The sequence below is a fragment of the Carettochelys insculpta genome, chromosome 1 (genome assembly GCF_033958435.1).
Source record: "Carettochelys insculpta isolate YL-2023 chromosome 1, ASM3395843v1, whole genome shotgun sequence".
Taxonomy (NCBI): domain Eukaryota; kingdom Metazoa; phylum Chordata; order Testudines; family Carettochelyidae; genus Carettochelys; species Carettochelys insculpta.
In genome coordinates this window covers 144,306,456-144,324,867 of record NC_134137.1, presented here as the reverse complement: position 1 = coordinate 144,324,867, position 18,412 = coordinate 144,306,456, and the positions used below count along the sequence as shown (strand labels likewise).

The 18,412-nt window shown below is 44.9% G+C and overlaps 1 protein-coding gene across 9 annotated transcripts in view; it reads right to left on the bottom strand.

Moving 5' to 3' along the window:
• The window catches only part of TBL1X (transducin beta like 1 X-linked), a 296,176-nt gene that overhangs the window by 11,185 nt on the left and 266,579 nt on the right, over positions 1-18,412 (bottom strand). For all 9 annotated transcript variants that reach the window (XM_074992632.1, XM_074992672.1, XM_074992641.1 and 6 more), the window contains 5 exons: positions 14,982-15,123; positions 12,796-12,859; positions 12,605-12,702; positions 6,457-6,517; positions 612-733 (listed from right to left, as the gene is read on the bottom strand). In XM_074992632.1, coding sequence (XP_074848733.1) covers positions 612-733; positions 6,457-6,517; positions 12,605-12,702; positions 12,796-12,859; positions 14,982-15,123 — 487 coding nt within the window. The remainder of the gene's footprint in view (positions 1-611; positions 734-6,456; positions 6,518-12,604; positions 12,703-12,795; positions 12,860-14,981; positions 15,124-18,412) is intronic.

The window sequence follows — 18,412 nt, the reverse complement described above, 5'->3', positions numbered from 1 at the left end:
TCCGGGAGTGGAAGAGGGCTTCCGGAAGAAGAGACACATCTTTTCAATTTTGGATTGAAAGAGTGCATTTTCTGTGTGGACACTCTGCGTGTTCTTTCAAAAAAAGGGCTAGATTTTCCAAAAGAACTTGCTAGGGTAGTTGCGGCCAAAGAGAAAGAGTCAAGAAAAGAAAGAATTCAGGAGTATATTTCAGTGTACAGGCACATGTAGTATGGGTTGAAGGATGAGGAAAGTACATATTAATGGTTCTTATCCTACTTGACTCAATTAATTCTAAAATGTAACAATGGTTAAAAGTACATTTCCCCCTTCATTCTTGTAATTCACATTTGAAAAAAGAGATTACAGAAGTGGAAGATGAGATTTTACTGAGTCTTTAGCGTTTGTTACATGTAAATGCCCTCACTATTTATGCTTCAGGTTTTGTCTGTATGTGGTGATTTACAACAGTAAATCTCTTTCCAAAGGCAGTGAGTCATTTTTACAGGAGTATGTGTTTGGTGAAGGAAAGAGATATAAACAGTGTTAGTTCTAACAAAGAAATTCTTTAATATCACCAGCTACTAACATGCTATTAAAAACTCCTACAATTTCAAACTATTTAAACTTACTGTGTGTCCTTGAAAGGTTTTGACTGGGCGATCACAGCCAAGTCTGCATACGTGAATGCACATGTCAGTACTGCAGGAGGCAAAAGTAGTGTTGTTCTGCCAGTCTACATCCAGAGCAGGTGCTGTGAAGCACAAACAAAAGAATGAACATTAGGAAGCATGGCAAAGAAACAGCTACCCTATCTTTCTCCCTATGCCATCAACCTGACCAAGAGAATCAAAGAGTGATTGGCCTGTTATGGACCTGGAACAGTTCGTTGCTGTGTGGATGTCAGACACGAAAACAAATGCAGTAGGGGCTCAATTTATTAGCTCCTTATCAACGGGCACCACCAATGCTTCTCATGGTACTTTCTTGTGAGACTCCTTAGGTGCTGACTAAGCGTTTAGCTGTGTGCACTTCTGTTAATTTGGTTTTAACTTGTTTTAAATACACAAGTAGTTTAGCTTGGTAAGGAAACAACTTACAATAAATTGATTAAGTCAAATTAAAAATGTCCATAAAGGATTTTGCACTGCTTTAACCAAATTGGTTTAAAACCAATTTAATTATATCTTTGACTGCAGACAAAGCCTAATACAGTTGCATTCTTTTGTTCCCAAAACCAGATGTTAACTGCCCTCTAAAGGATGGACTGAGATCTGCTAGGAGAGGTATTAGTTTTCACTCACTCACTGTGTCAGTAACAACAGCAATCTAACACAATTTAGGAAGGTGTTATAGGTAAATGTATTTGGGGTGAGTGTATAATGTAAGTTTATCACTAAAATGGTGAGATCTTTGAAATATTTTATTTGCTGATCTACTGAGCACTGTTTTTAAATACAAAAATGGAAGTATATCTCCTTTGGAAAACAAAAATTCTACTACATTTATGGAATCCTACAAATACCTGAGTATTTGCTTTACAGCCACTGGTATCTGCATCTGCAGATGTTAATGTGGATACCTGTGGCTCATTTTTGGAGATGCAGATGTGGATACAGATTTTGTATCTGCACAGGACTCTATACATATGGGCTACATCTACACTAGAAGCATCTGTCTACAGAAGTTACTGTCAGAAGAGACGTTCTGACAAAACTTCTGTCAGCAGATCACATCTACACATAAAAGTAGACAAGTCTTCTGATAGTCCCTGTCAACAAAAGGACCCCGCAGAGCAGTCACACAGCTTTTTTCTCGACAGCTTTTGCCGACAAAACACATTTTGTGTGTAGACGCTCTGCGAGTTTTGTCTACAAAACCCTCTAGTCTAGACATAGCTTTAACGTATTTTGTTTCCACTTTGTCCGCATGAAACTAAGCACCTTACAATGAATGTGCATAATATCTAAAAATATTATGCCTCATGAATCATCATGGGACTTTCTTTAACTCTATTTAAAAAAAAAAAAAAAAAGCCTGCCACACTGGCAAGGTAGAAATACTTCCCATAAAAACATCATGCATAGAATTAATGATGAAATTGAGGAATTCCATGAGATAGGGGAGGAATTTCTTTCTGACTGGAGGGCAAGGAAAGCATGACTGTTTAAGAGAAATCATTGTAGAGATGTGGGCTCCCTGTGATCACAGAGAGGATCACAGAACAGCCAATGATTCTGTGCCAGCAGTGTTTCTCTCTTATTTTTCTGGTTCACCCTTTCGCATCATTGTTTTATAGTCAATAAAGGTTATCCTACTTGGTACCTTTTTGGGGCTAATAGAAAATATATGAAATTGTACTCCTAACAGAATTTTCAGAAAGCTGCAAGGAAGAGTCATTTAAATCAGGGGTGAGCAAACTTTTTACGTTGGGCCCCACTTTTCAACCCTGCAGTTAGCAGGTCCCCCCACCCCACCTATCTAATGCAACCCAAACTGATGGAAATTTCAGTTATTTTCATTTAAAAAACCCCTTTCGGCATGTGTAAGAAAACACGTCTCTAGAATGTAAAAATTTTATTAATTGGTATATAAATGTGAATATGCGTACATAAAAACAATAATTTATTTCAACATTTTAATGAGATGGATAAGCCTGAGACCCAGCAGCTGATCGTGCTGCGACCCACCTCTTACAAAATGTCACCCCCCCAGAAGACGGCCCTCCCCCTGACTTTGCGCACTCCTGATTTAAAGCATAAATTGTTGCTGGGGTGACCCCACAATCTGGGTAGAATATCGCATTCGCTAGTGAGTCCTATCCTTGAGGGGCCTTTCAAAGTTCTGGGGCAGGTTAGATTAAAAAAAAATCTCTGAAGGAAGTGACAGGCCCTGCTGTGAGTGCAGGGGAGTGGACTCAATGACCTCTTGAGGTCCCTTCCAGTTCTATGAGGTATGTATATCTCCACATTTCAACAGATTTATTTTATTCAATAATATGTTTACTCAGAAAATAAAGAAGTAAAATGTATTGGAAATAATAGCCAAGCACACTGTATGAATATGAGTAACCTGACTATCAAAACAGATGTCGGTAATAAACACATTGGTTATTTGCTAAATAATTAAATAAAAAGGTTACAATAACATTTGATAAAAGCAGCAACAACACATTTCAAGAAACATAGTTAGAAAGCAACAACCTCCTCATATTTCAAGGCATTTGGGGTCTTTCCTCATGCCTCATGTTACATTTAAGCCAAATGGGAATTCAGAATAATCACTTAGCTATGCACTACTATGTAGGCACACAATGCCATCAAGGCATTTCGGGGTTTCTGCATGACATGGAAAATGACAAGACCAATGCTTTTCCTTGCACTTCTAGCTATGGCTGTGTCTACACGTGCCGCTGCTTCTGGAAGCGGCATGCTAACGAGCTATCTGGAAGATGCTAATGAGGTGCAGATGCAAATTTCTATGCCTCATTAGCATATTGACGTGTGGTTTGGATCTGGAAGAAGCTCTTCAGGACTCCAAAGTACACATGCAGATGCTCGGCCTGCAGGGATCTTCCAGAAGGAAAGCCACCTTCTGGAAGCCCCTTCTTCCCCCAGCTGCCCCATAGCTGGAAGTGCAAGCAAAAGGATTAGTCTTGTCATTTTCCATGTCATACAGAAACCCCCATATGCCTTGATGGCATTGTGTACATACATAGTAATGCAAAGCTAAGTGATTATTCTGAATTCCCATTTGGCTTAAATGTAACAAAATTTTGAGGAAGAAGGGACTTCCGGAAGGAAGGTTTCCTTCCAGAAGATCCCCATGGGCCATGTGTCTGCACGTGTACTTTGGAGTCTGGAAGAGCTTCTGAACCAACTACTGATATGCTGACGAGGTGCAGAAAATTTGCATCCATGCCTCATTAGCATCTTCCAGATAGCTCATTAGTGTGCCGCTTCCAGAAGAAGCGGCATGTGTAGACATAGCCTATGTGTTTAATACTGTGATCTACTATTGTATTAGGCATGGTTTTTCCTTAAATATGGCACATGCATTCACTGAACATTTTCCATGAATGCAAAAACCCACATAAAATTTGCAATGATAAGGCTACCAGTGATAAACTGTAATAAATAATTAGCTAAATTTTTCTCATTATTAACCAGTGCCAACTTATGCTTAGGTAGTGCTTTGTATGTGTGTCCAAACATCAAAACACCTGACATCAGGATTCTCTCACTGAATTTTAATGGAATAAACATTGGAAATATGTTCTAGCTGAAGTCTACTCTGGGGCCTGGGAAGAATAACAGTAAAATTTATAAAAGGACTGATCAAACCCTGGATGCGTGCAAGATATCTAAAGGCCATTGTGAAATTTATGGGAGTTTTAGGTTTGGGTCTACAAGACTTTACCTATCTATCAAGAAACCTCAGGGGCATGGAGACCTTCCAGCCCAGGTAGAGTAGGACTCTGACTTGTCTCGACTAGGATAAACTGTTGTGCATTAGGATGTGTTGGCTAACATGTTTACTCACATGATCTAAAAGTCTAGTGTAGAAAAGGCAGGGCCGATTTTAATACATGCTAAAAAGATCCGGTTAAAGTCTTGGCTCCCAGGTTTTAAGTGGACCCGATTAGCACATATTAAAGGGAGTGTGCCTTGTCTATACTTGACTTTTAACATGCACGTATTAGAAACACCATACCTTTAAGCCCTAGTTTACACTAGACTTGAGGAGATACACGACTGTCCCTAGACAGGCTATAAGTTCTTGTCACAGAACAAGTTGCTCTTGGAAGGCCAAAACTAGGCATTACACATGGCTCTGATCCAAAGCCCACTGATGTCAATGGAAATACTTCCAGTTACTACAACTGGCCTTCGCTAAGACCTACAGGTTATTGGCCAGACAACAGTGGAGAAATTGTTTATCTCAATTAGAAAAAGAATGAAGGTTTAAGTAGGTTAGCTGACCATTAGCTATTTCGCCAACAAAATGTGCTCAATAGCATGTGTTTAAATATGAACTTAGCACTTTGTTTAGATGAGGACACCGATGTTTACAAATGAATTAGCTCGTTGGTGTTAAACCCAAGGGGGACTATAACATTTCTAGAGGTGGTATTTGGATTTTGTTACTGATTATAATGCCAGCTTGAGGACAGGAAATACAGGTTCAACTTTCCTCATCTGGTACCCTCGGGACCTGAGTGGCCCAGAACCAGGGATTTTGCCAGATGATGGATGATCAATTCTGCCCCTTTCCTGGCCTGAGCCCCTGCTCCTGGGGTCCCCTCCCACAGCTTCCCAACCTCCTCTCCCTTACTCAGGCTCCCCATCCCCAGCCATCCCTTTCCAGCCACAGATTCCCAGGGCCACAGCTTCCCACGCAGCACAAGTGATAAGCTGTCAGCTTACCACCTCAGGCCACCACTCCCAGCCTGGGCTCCCTGGCTGCTGCTAGCTCCCCCTTGCAGCCAGACCAGCTGTGGCTGCCCAGCCCTGGGCTTCTGCTGCTGGTTTGGCTGGCGCCTTCTCCTCCCAGCCTGGGACCCTCTGGTCCTACAAGATATGTGGCCCTGCTGGATGATGGATGTTGCTGGACAAGAGAATGGCAGATTTGGAGTTTTAACCTGTATCACTATATGATTACACCTAATGGAAATATTTCATTTTAAACATTTTTTTAATCTCACGTTTTGAACCTAACTACATCAGCCTGGAGGGCTGATCACATGGAGCTCCAAGATTAGGTCACAGCTTGCTTGTTGCCCAAGACTACCTGGTAACATCTTCAAATGTTAGGAACAGGGAGTGCCTCTTGCGATTTTCCACTAGAGATATGGACAAAACCCCACACTTAAATACAGTCAAACTTTTGGAGATGGTGGATTTCCAAATCTCAACCCAGATGTGGATTTAGCAACTGGCCTCTAAAAATGGGCCAAACAAATCCTAGCTCAAACTTCAGGATGATCAAATTTCTCACTACATCTGAGTTTCACAGTTTAAGGAATTCCTTCAGTCAGTGTTTGCAGCTGGAATCTACATCTAGTGTTTTGCAGCATGGGACTCTAGGAGCAGGAGAAGAAATATGGGTGGTCCCCATCAACCAACCAACCCACCCACTTGCTCATTCAATAAAGGCAGGGCCACCACGTTAACCCTGGACCAGATCAAGTCTGTAGAATATAGATGAATAATTTTCATTAGGTAGCTATCGATGACAAACAGCCTCCTAGAATTTCAGTAAAGCAAATTCACTCTAGCCTACAGGGTTGGTCCTCACTGACCCCTTCTTCTCCTGATCCGAAGACAAGACCATGACATAGAAGCCCATGCAAAGTAAGGCATGAAGTGTGGGTCAGAATTTGTTTGATAAATATTGCACAGGGGATATTTTCTGGCTGTCAAAACTAAGAGTTTCAGGAAAAACAATTTTTTGAAACAAAATGTAAATGGCATTTACCTGAGTGGAAAGGAAACTGCTGCTTAGCTTCCCCTGTGTGTGCATCCCAAATAATTGTTGTCTATGTCCAGAAAGAGAAAAAAAATTAATTACAATTTCTCTTGGAAAAGTATCAGAAAAAGAAGAGTTCACCACAAAGCAATTCCAGAAGACGCACTGATAGCATTTTTGATTGTTGAGCGCCTTAGGTACTGCACAACAATATACCCATAAATCTGTTCCAATTACACTAGTGAGGAGAAAATAATTCAGCTACAGATATTGAACTGTCACTTACTACAGAGGCAGCAATGAACACAATGAGTGTGGGTTCCTGCTTAAATATATTATCCAGAAGACAGCTCTGAGCAACTTTATAAGGCTGATCTTTCTGAGCGTTTTGCTACAGCTATTTCAATTGGCATCTCTTTTAGATGAGGCTTTTCCTCCTTTAACATGACAGAAACTGAGCTGTATTATGAAAACCCAACAAATATTGTAAATATCATTACTGAGACACCATGTGAGACCTTAATCTAACACAAATATAAATGCTGTACTCTGGTGGGCCACATGAATGCAGAATTTGCTCCCCATGGACACAACCCACAGCTATAAGAAATGTAAGCAAAATCTGTATAGAAGCAAGCACTACCTTTTTTGTGAATTGTAAATGTATAGGCAAAATATACTTTCAGCTCACAAATATGGGAGACCTGGTTTCACTGATAATGTAGCTATCTAAAGAACGATGGTTATTATATGTCCACTGGAATACTACTACTACAGTTGGGAGATAAAAGTTACTGTATGACTAGTGGGTATAAAACTCCAAGTTTCTGTTTACAAGGGTCTGTGGGAGGTTACCTTACAATTCCAGATCAAATACCTTTCTGCTCAGTAGTAATCTGAGTTTTCAATTGCTACCTCAATCAGTACACCTAGCTGAAGTTGTCACATTGGCTGTGTCTACACATGCCCCTCCCTTTTGGAAAGGGCATATAAATGACATGGATCAGAACTTGTTAATGAGGCACTGATATGAATATTCAGCATCTCATTAGCATAATGACAACCAGTCATACTTTGAAAGCGCTGCGTTCAAATAACAAACTGGCCGTGTAGACACAGGTGCTTTTAAATAAACCCAGACTTCGAAATTCCCTTATTCCCAAAATGAATTGGGAATAAGGGAATTTCAAAGTCTGGGGTATATTTCAAAGCGCCTGCGTCTATACAGCCAGTTTGTGTTTCAAAAGCAGCACTCCTGAAGTGCAACTGGGCACCGTTATGCTAATGAGGTGCTGAATATTCACATCAGACCCTCAGTAACCAGTTCCGATCTGTGTCATTTACATTCTCTTTCTGAAAGGGAGAGGCATGTATAGACACAGCCATTGTGTTTGACTGTGAGAGGAAATCACCAGATTTTGCTTGATTTGCAAACAAAACCATACATTCTTTACTCAGATTTGTCTGACTGTTGAAATTAACTACAGGCCACAAGATCATTTAAAACAAATTCCCTCTCCTAAGGTATTTATAATTGCTAGACTATGGCTACACCTAGACAAGAAGCTTCTGTCTACAGAAGTCACCATCGGAAGAGATGTTCTGACAAAACTTCTGTCGACAGATCATGTCTACACATGAAAGCAGATGATATTTTGATCTGCTCACGGCTACACGTGTCACGGCTACACGTGGCGGGCACTATTTCGAAGTTGACATCGACGTAAGGCGGGGAGACGTCGAAGTCGCTATCCCCATCAGGAGATGGGAATAGCGCCCTACTTCGATGTTCAGCGTTGAAGTAGTGAACGTGTAGCCGTTGCGCGTCCCGCAACATCAAAACAGCAGGGTCCGCCATGGCGGCCATCAGCTGAGGGGTTAAGAGACGCTCTCTCCAGACCCTGAGCTCGATGGTCGCCGTGTGCAGCAGCCCCTTAAAGCTCCCCGCCCCCTGCCTTCCTGTGCAGGAAGCTGAGAGAGCGTGCAGGCAGCAGCACAGTCACGCGGCCAGCCTGCACGCTCCTCTGCAGCCAGAACAACCCCCCAGCGCTGCGATGGCTGCCCCCAAGCCCCCCCAGGGCACCCCCACCCAAGGGGATCCAGGGCTCCCAGACCGGTAGCCAGGCTGGGAAGTGGCAGTGGGGCCCCTCCTGGACGGAGGCCGAGCTTCGGGACCTGCTGGGGCTCTGGAGTGAGGAGGAGGTACTCCAGGTAATGGGGAGCAAGAGGCAGAATGTGGATGCGTTCACTCGGCTGGCCGAGGGCCTGGCCACCCGGGGTTACCCTGCCCGCACTCCTGACCACGTCAGGAGTAAGGTCAAGGAGCTGCGGCAGGGTTACGCCCAGGCCTGGGATGCGGCCGGCCGATCTGGGGCCGCCCCCGCCACTTGCCCCTTTTACAGGGAGCTCAGGGCCATCCTGGGCCCCCGGCACACCTCCTCCCCTCCGGCCACTCTTGATACCTCGGCCGACGAGCCCCAGCAGGCCCCAGAGGCGGAGTCCGCCCCGGAGGTAAGCCACGCACCCCAGGGGCCCCCCCAGGAGCCCACCCCTGGGGCACTGGAGGAGGAGGAGGAGAAGGGGGAGTCCTCCTCCAGTGACGCAGGACTCCAAATAATCCTGCCATCATGGAGCTCCAGCAGGGCGTCCACCCACCGGGTGTCCCCCGACCGTGGGAGTGGACCATCAGGTATGTACCCCCCGGTGCACACCCCCGGGGTTGAGGGGTGGGGGTAACAGATATGACCAGGGCCCTCCACATGCCCAGATGACCATGGCCCCAAGGAGAGCATGTCCCTCAGAAGAGTGCATCAGCCCCTGCCCCCCCAGCATGACAGTGCCATGCCCCATCCCTGGGGATGGGGGGAGCGGAACCTAGGGTCCCCCAGGGGTGGGGGCAGGACACCCATCATCATCATCATCAGCAGCAGCAGCAGCAGCAGCAGCAGCAGCAGCATCTCCTGGGGATGGGAATGGGGAACCAGCAGCAGAGGGGTGGGGGGACAAGGGCCACGGCTTGGGGCCCACACTAATGGCTGTCTGCACTCTTCTACCCCCCCCGTGTTCCGCGGCTGCACCATCGGAAGGACCGGAGAGCGCCGGCGAGGTGTCAGTGGTCCCGGAGAGCCCACCGGGGCCATCACTCCAGGCCAGCCCCTCGGCAGAGCACCGACCGGCCCCAGGGCGGGGACGACGGTGGAGCCAGCACCACCCCCGGACGGCGATGGACCCCCAGCTGCTGGCCATCCTTCGTTGGCAGCTGGAGGTCTCTGAGCAGCGTCTGCGGGTGGAGGAGCGGCGCCTCCACCTCCAAAAGCGGGCGCTGGCCTGGCGCCAGGAGGCATGGGGGGCCTTTATGCGCACTTTTGAGCGCATAGCGGACTACCTGGCCCCCCATGCCGCACTGGCCGCCGCTCTGCCCACTCCACCCGTTGCTCTACCCGCTGTCGCACCGCCACCTGCCACCAAGGGCCCATCCGCCGAGGGGGACCTGGGGCCAGCTGACACCCGCCGGCCTTAACTCCTGGTCCGCGCGGCCCCCAGCCAGCCCCGGCGTGGGCTGCGGCCGAGGCGCAGGTCGCGGCCGCCCACCCCCAGCGCTGGACATTAGGGGGCGTGGGGCCCAGGACATGCCCCCCGCTTTGTATATATCCCCCTCACCTATGTTTTGTAAATAGTTTGTATTAGACCCCTGTTCTGTTATGTTATGATGATACCTGCCCCCCCATGAAAATAGTTCTCCCCTTCCTTGTCTTCCCCTTTTTTTTCCTTTCATCTTATAATACGTATATATATAATATTTATTTTGGCTGTACATAGTTATAATATAAGAAGAAGAGTTCAAGATTTATATTCTGGTTTGACGAAAAACATGTCTGTTTTTATTTACAAGAAAAGTGTGGGGGGAGTGCTCTTGGGTGCTCTGTGGTGTGGGTGTAGGGGCAGGGAGTGTTGTGGAGAATGGGGGGCATGCAGTGGGGGGCCTGCCAGTGTTTACCCCACGGCCTCGTCGAACTGGGCCCACAGGGCCTCCCGGACCCGGGTCCCTTCGGGGTCCACCTGGCGACTGGGGGCAGCGGGCGGCTGCACATTGGCCCTACCGGCCTCCACAGCCCAACCCTGAAAGAAGGCCTCCCCCTTGCTCTCAACCAGGTTGTGGAGGGCGCTGCACACGCCCACAATCTAGGGGATGTTGGTGGGGCCCGCATCAAGGGGGGGTGAGGAGACACCTCCAGCGCCCCTTGAGGCGGCCAAATGTGCGCTCCACCACCTGGTGCGCGTGGTTCAGGCGCATGTTGAAGCGCTCCTGGCTGGCTGACTGGTGGCCCGTGTAAGGGTGCATGAGCCAGGGCCGGAGGGGGTATGCCGCATCTGTGATGATGCAGAGGGGCATGGTGGTGTCCCCCACAGGGATCTCTCGCTGGGGGATGTAGGTCCCCGCCTCCAGCCGGCGGCACAGGCCCGAGTTCCAGAATATCTGGGCTTCATGGGTGCTGCCAGGCCAGCCAACATAAATGTCCAGGAAGCGGCACCGGCTGTCCACCAAGGCCTGGAGGACTACTGCGTGGTAGCCCTTCCGGTTTAGGTAGCGTCCTCCACTGTGCTCCGGGGCGCGGATGGGGATGTGGGTCCCATCCAGAGCCCAGAAGCAATTGGGGAAGCCCAGGGTGGCAAAGCCCGCGATGGCAGCATCCGGGTCCCCAAGCCTCATGAACCTGTGGAGGAGCAGGGCGTTGATGGTGCGGACGACCTGCAGGGGAAGCACATGGGAGAGCACCAGTGAGGGGTGTGCAGGGTGTGTGTGGCCCTCCCCTGCCAGGGCTCCCTTCCCCTCACCTCCCCTCCCATCCCCTCCCCTGCCAGAGCTCCCCTCCCCTCCCCTACCCTGCCAGGGCTGCCTCCCCCTCCCCCCGTGGGTCCTCTTACCTCCATGAGGAGAGCCCCGATGGTGGCCTTGCCGACGCCAAACTGCTGGCCCACGGATCGGTAGCTGTCTGGAGTGGCCAGCTTCCAGACAGCGATGCCGACCCATTTCTCCACACCGAGGGCACGCCGCATGAAGGTGTCCTGGTGCCTCAGTGCGGGGGTGAGCCACTGGCATAGCTCCAGAAATGTCTGCCAGCTCATGCGAAAGTTCCTGAGCCAGCAGTCGTCGTCCCACTCTCCAAGCACCAGCCACTCCCACCAGTCAGTGCTGGTGGGGTAGCTCCACAGCCGGTGGTGTGTGAGGTGGCGGGGGGGCAGGGTGGTGCAGGGTTGGGTGTTGCGTCCTCCTCCCCTGCGGGCAGCTCCTCCTCTGTGGCTAGGATGTGATCAGCTGCCTCCTGCATGGCATTGAGCAGGGCGACCACTGCTCCTACAGGGGCGGCTGTGTGGACCTCTGGCTGCTGCTGCTGCTGCTGGGGGTCCATGACTGCGTAGCTCGAGGTGTGCGTGCCTATGGCTCTGCAGACCGCGGGCTGTGCAGGCTGAGTGTGTCTGGGAGGGGCCCTTTAAGGGAGCGGCTAGCTGTTGCCCCGGAAGCGCTAGTCCACCCTGTGACCCTGTCTGTAGCTGTTCCTGGCACCCTTATTTCGATGTGTGCTACTTTGGCATGTAGACGTTCCCTCGCAGTGCCTACTTCGATGTGGTGCTGCCTAACGTCGACGTTGAACGTCGACGGCACCAGCCCTGGAGGACGTGTAGACGTTATTCATCGAAATAGCCTATTTTGATGTCGCTACATTGAAATAAGCTATTTCGATGTAGCATACACGTGTAAACGTAGCCATTTTCTGTGTAGATGCTCTGTGAGTTTTGTTGACAAAACCCAAGTTTTGTCTACAAAACTGTCTAGTGCAGACATAGACTTAACTGTATATTAATACATTGGGGAATGAGGTTTTCACTTTGCTTGCATGAGAAATGCTTAGGATTCAATGTGTCTTAGACAATGAAGAGAGGATTTGTTAAAAAATTTATGTCAGATGGTACATATTTATCCAGCCACAGGAGAATAGCTAGTCACTTGTTCTGATGAAATCAAGACCCAGCAAAACAAATTAGGCAAATTTTGCTGAATACTCAAAACAGAAAAAGGATATATTGAAATGCAAACAATAAAAGCTTACAGCATCCGCACATTCACAAATCAATGTTACATGTTTTTGATACTAACTTTATCAACACCAGCACTTAAAATGTAATTCCCCTTTTTGTTCCATTTCAGAGCAAATATGGGACCTTTATGTTGACCTAAGGTGCTTGCAAGGTTACCTGAAATGTAAAAACAAATAATATTAGCATTACAATCTGTCTAAGAATATAGTACTATCAATCACTGAAAACAGTAACTGCTGAATGACTCACCATCTTCTGTCCATATTCTTGCAAAACCATCATATGATCCTGTAGCCAATAGCGTTCCATCGCTCTGTTGGATGTAGAAAAAACAATATAAACAAAAGGTAAACACAGATTATATTGAATCAGCCCTGATTCCTTCATCTAATCCCTCAAGCCATTGAATTCTAAAGTAAGGGAAAATTGCTAACTCACAAAGAAAGCAAGCAAGAGTCATCACTAGGTTACAGCCTAAATCTGAGGTTAGCACTGTTGGAGAGAGAGAATAAAAACCAGAAATGAACCATCAAACACTGAGTTGCACTATCAGATAGAATAACTTAGCCAAAAGAATTGAGACAAAACTGAGATAAAATGATTGTTATGGGAATCTGTAACTGGAGAAAAAGGAATTTTAGAGCATTTATTCCAGGGGTCATGGCCATCAGATGCTTTATTGATTTGCACATCTGCAGGTACAGCTGCTCGTGGCCCTAACGGCCAGAGTTCACTGTTCCTGGCCAGTGGGATCTGCAGGAAGCAGCACAGGCTAATTTAGCACATCATTTTTCATTTGCATGTTTCTTGATCGTGTTTCTAATTACAGTATGATCTATACGAAAACTGAATACAATAACTTCTGTTTTTTACTTGTTAACTGATTTGAAAGTTTCAGCCTGGATGATGATGAACGTTGCAGGTGGCCTTCTTACATCCAGCATAAACAGCTGTTAAGAAAGCCTAAAATAATCCATCAGCAGGTATGCCCATTCCTGTCCTCCAAAGAGAGTAAGACAGTAGATGTGCATTTAACTCAAATATAGAAAGATGTAGAAAAGAAATCAAAACTTAATGTTAGTTTACTGGGACATATGTTCAAATTACATGCTGATGAACGTGAAAGTGATAATTACAAAAGACAACGTGAGAGAGGGAAAAGACAGGTCAAGTGGAAGATGCACAAATATTACCCAAATCTGGATCACATAAGATACCAGTTTTCTTTAGTTTCAATTGTCATTGAAAACTGTGTTACAATTTGGGATCACATTGATTATTTCATTAGAAGTACTTGCTTACACAAATTCTGGAATAAATTTTGGGACAAATATTGGTATAGATTGAATGTCTCTAGTCTGGCGTCCTTGGGACCTGACCAGTGCCAAACCAGAGAATTTGCCAAACCATAGTAGGTCAACATTCTCTAGCACATGACTAACACTTCTATTGCTTACTTGGCTCTTAGAAGACATTTAGGGGGAAAATTACAGTTAAACAACAACACAGAACACTGAGAGCCAGGACTGGTGGCTGCAAGCAGACTTTATGGGATTGCTAAAAATTGGCCACAGACATAACAAGTGGACATCTGGCTAACTAAAACCATGCAACACCACAGATATTGCCAGACCAGAAAACACCAGACTAGAGAGGTTCAACTTGCATCACAGTAGATCTAGGAATTAAATATGATTGCCCATTGAAGGGTGCCCCTTCCTATCCATTTCTACCACTTGTCCCATAATTGCCTCTTAAATCTTTTTTCATGCCTCCCACTATGCACTGAATTGTCTATTTCATTATGCTGGTCTATCATCAAGTTGCCACTGTCTCCTTATTTAAATCCTTCCCCAAAATTCCCCTTTGCCTCAGAGCCCACAGTGAATTAAATAAAAACATTCATTATCTTTCATCTTTGTCTTCCTTGTTAACCATGTTCTGCCTGACTTTCCTCTGTTATGTATAACCTTCATTCATTTATGTTAAGTCTTCAATTCAGATGGCAAGCTCTTTGGGGGAGGGACCTTACCTGTTTATTTTGCAAGACCTCTAGCTCACATAGGGGCACAATAATAATAGTCATGATTAGCCAACAGATTCAGTTGGAATCCTGTTCTGATATGGAGTCCCACTGACATTTTCTTTTTTAGTTCCTCAAGCTTAAAAACAGTTGAGCCATATTTACACACAATCCCCATACATAAATATACAAATACCTTAATTATTAAGCCCAAAGAAATCAAAAGCCCTAGAAAATTTCAGCCCAACAGATGGAAGTTTAATCTCTTATGACTTTCTGAAATCCACAAGGAAGTTAATAGGGTAGAGAAGAATTTCTGATCACCTCAACTATAAAAGCACAGTCTCTACCACTGCATGTGAATTAAGTTTATTCACTTAAAAATGGTGACTGGCTCTAGAAGTTAACTCACATTCCAGTCCAATGAAGTCACGTCCTTATTGCTGGGGACATCGTGTCCACCTTCTCTTATACAATGCCTCAAGACTAGCTGAGTGGAACCGCCGTTACTATTTTCATTGAGATTCCATATTCTGGCAGTTGAGTCTCCAGATCTACAAAAACAAACACACTGAGATGAGCTCTTCATAGTGAGATGTCCTTATAAGGAAGGCAGAAATCTTTGGGTATGCTGAAAGAACATCTGAAGCTTATAAAAAATAAGCAACTACTGGCGAGTTCCTTTGCTCTTTGCTCCTTTGCCCTGCACCCTGATTCACACATTTGTGATCTTGTCTGTTTTTGATGAGAATAATCCTCATTCAAGTTCATAAATTAAAAGAAGCTTTATTTAAATCAACCTCTCATTTCACCAATATTTTTTACAAAGCATTTTGAATGCAAGATGCTCTCTTGCCCGCAGTACTGTACAGCCCATGTGCAGCTCGCCTTTGTATTGGCTTACACATCCCACAATCTCACAAAAGTTATACAACAAACAAGTAACAAAAGCCTGACTGAAAAGCCAGTGCATATAGGTCAGCTCCTCAATCCAGGCTAAGCTCCCTTTATGCAATTCCAGTAGCAGAAAGAGGATTTAAAACTGACAACATCTGGGGATTCCCTAGTGATATTGTGGCAATTGGATGCCACTAGAACCAGTGTGGCCCTCTGTAAGGTCATTCCAGGGTGTAGATTGGGGCAAGAGCAAACCGTAGCTACGTCTACACTAGAGCGTTTTGTTGGCAACACTGGCATTTTGTTGACAATACCTGCAGAGCATCCACATTCTCAAGGAGTTCTGTTGACAGTAAATAGACAGAATATGGGACTTTTATCAACAGCGTTATCCCACTCCCCATGAGGAAGAACACCTCTGTCGACAGAGATCTGTTGACAGAAAGCTGGTCTGGACATTCTGGGGGGGACCTCTGTCGACAACCAAGTCTTCCGAGACACTGGGCACCCCTGTCTGTTGTCCTTCTGGTTGGCCGCTTTGGTTGAGAGAGGGGCTGGGCAGTCCAGCTGTTCTCAGTTGACAAAACTGTTAGCTCTTGCAATCCGCTTGGCAATTTGGTTGCGGTCAACAGAAGTTTTGTCAGAAGATATCTTCTGACAAAAAATTCTGTCAACAAATTGCTGTAATCTAGATGTAGCCTGTGTTCCAGTGATTCCCCAGCTGGAAGAATAGTCCATTTGCTCTAATTTAAGCCATGGAGCAAGCAAGCCTCAAATCAGTCCCTGAATCAAGGGAGCACAAAAGTGGTTTACCTCCACTTTTCCGTCTGCTGCTGGTAAGGTTCTGTGCTCAGTGCAACTTGGACAGACCTGGTGATCTGTTCCAAAATTTGCAGCAGTAAAATGTCTATTGACATAATAGTTTGTTCTTGGCGAGGGATGGACTGTAAGGTAGGCACACTCCTATCGGTATTTGCTAGAGACCAAAGTAAGGAGTAAAAGATCCGTTTAATGGACTGAGTCTTATCTAATTTGGTCATTTTCCTGAAGGTTGAAATCTTGATCCTCTATCTTGGGAATGGCATGGAGAAGAAGTCAGACTCTACCATATTTGCAGTGGATTTACATGAGACTATCTTCCAGTGGGAAAATGTCCTTGAGGCCAAAAATTAATTAACAACAAGATGGTAGAGATTCCACTTTCCTGTTTATTGGGACTTGTTCTTTTTGCAATCACGAATTGCTTGTATTTATCCATTGGGTTACTTACTTTGAGATGCAGAAAGTAGAACTTAATACAGAATTAGAATATTTCTTATATTTTCAGGAATTCATACATGTAAAGTAATTTTTATTGCCTACATTCCCAGTCTGTACCTCATGTTTTAGTGCATCTTGTTAATAATGAAATTTAGGAAATATATTGCTACAGGGTAAGAAAAGCATGTTTCTTTTGTGATTGAATTCTTAAAACAAAATTCTTCTCTCTAAAACACATGCTTTTAAAGACATTGAATAGAAAATCCTACCCAACTGAACTGAATGCTTTCTTGATGTCAATAACTAAAACGTTTTCAACATTAAAAAAAAGAGAAAACGATAAAGTAACAAATGAAGTTCAAATGATGTCTCAAGTCTTAATCTGGTTTGAAATCTGAATGATGTAGGTCAACTGTTACTTTAATCATTATTTCTATTCATTATTCTTTGGCCCTGATTTCTAGATCAGAGTTTACAAATGCAACTAGTCCATAGATTCACATTTTGCTTAAAATCTGAGTTACATAGAAGGGCTATGTGTGTTTCGCTCCTTCGACTTTATCACCAGTTTAGGACCACTCCATCAGCTCCTATAAAAAGGGGCCACTGACAGAACAAAATATTTCCAGCTGTCACTCCAAATGACTAGTAAAAATTTGGGTCAGAATGTTTGTCCCCAGGAAAACTGCAATTGTGGTGGCACGAACTTCTAATGTAACCTCTCACGTCCATAGAGATATTGAACTTAGACCAGTGAGTTTAGGAAAATTGGCTAGATTATTTTATGACGTTTAAAGGCTAAGAATCACTTTTAGCTCTCGTACTTTATGATTGTTTATAGGACATACATGTTTTATTAATAAAAGTGGGATAATGGTTTAACATGCCAGCTACTTGGGAATTTGCCTCAATGCTGTTGTTGGCTTCTCCATTATGTAAGATTCAGAGCTACCATTACCCTAATTATAATAATCTAGTTTGTACCCATGTTTAAAAGCAATTTTTAGCAACCTGGCTATCAGATCCAGTTTGCTATTTGCTAATTCTAGAAGAGCTGTATTTTCACTTTCAGTGGTTTTATTTATTCAGCATTCAGTCTCCGCTTGGGCAATTTTGTTTTCCAGTATTTTAATTTTGTTTTTCCATTCTGTTCCTCCCAAGGCTATATAAGCTGCTCTGTGTCCCTGTAGAGTAGCTCCACAGGCCTATCAGTGCATGGCAGGGGTATTTGTGTGTCTTCCCTTTTGTTGTTGTGAAAAGTATTCTCTGCTCAAGAAAAGTATCCTGATTTCTGCTGAATGATTCAGCGAACCCTGCATTATTAGAGGACCACGGTTCATGCACAATTTGGGAAGATATTTAATTTCTTTAACCCTTTTAAGCATTCTAATCTCCATGATAAAGAACTTGATTCTGGCATGCAAGTCATGAACACTTGAGCAATAGAAGTACTGTACTGATTTTCCCTTGGGGAAACTATTGCCCAACTTTAGAAAAGCTTATTTCTGAAAGATTGTCTTTTCTTTTTCCTTTTTAGTTGCATATTCTCCAACCCCCATTCAATTAAAAATCAAGGATCAGGCTCTCTCCAGAATTTTATTTATAGGTCAAATAAAACCCTCAGTCCATGGCTGTCAGGACTGTACTTAAAACAGCCCTAGAAGTATGAAGAAATTGGCTGGTTAA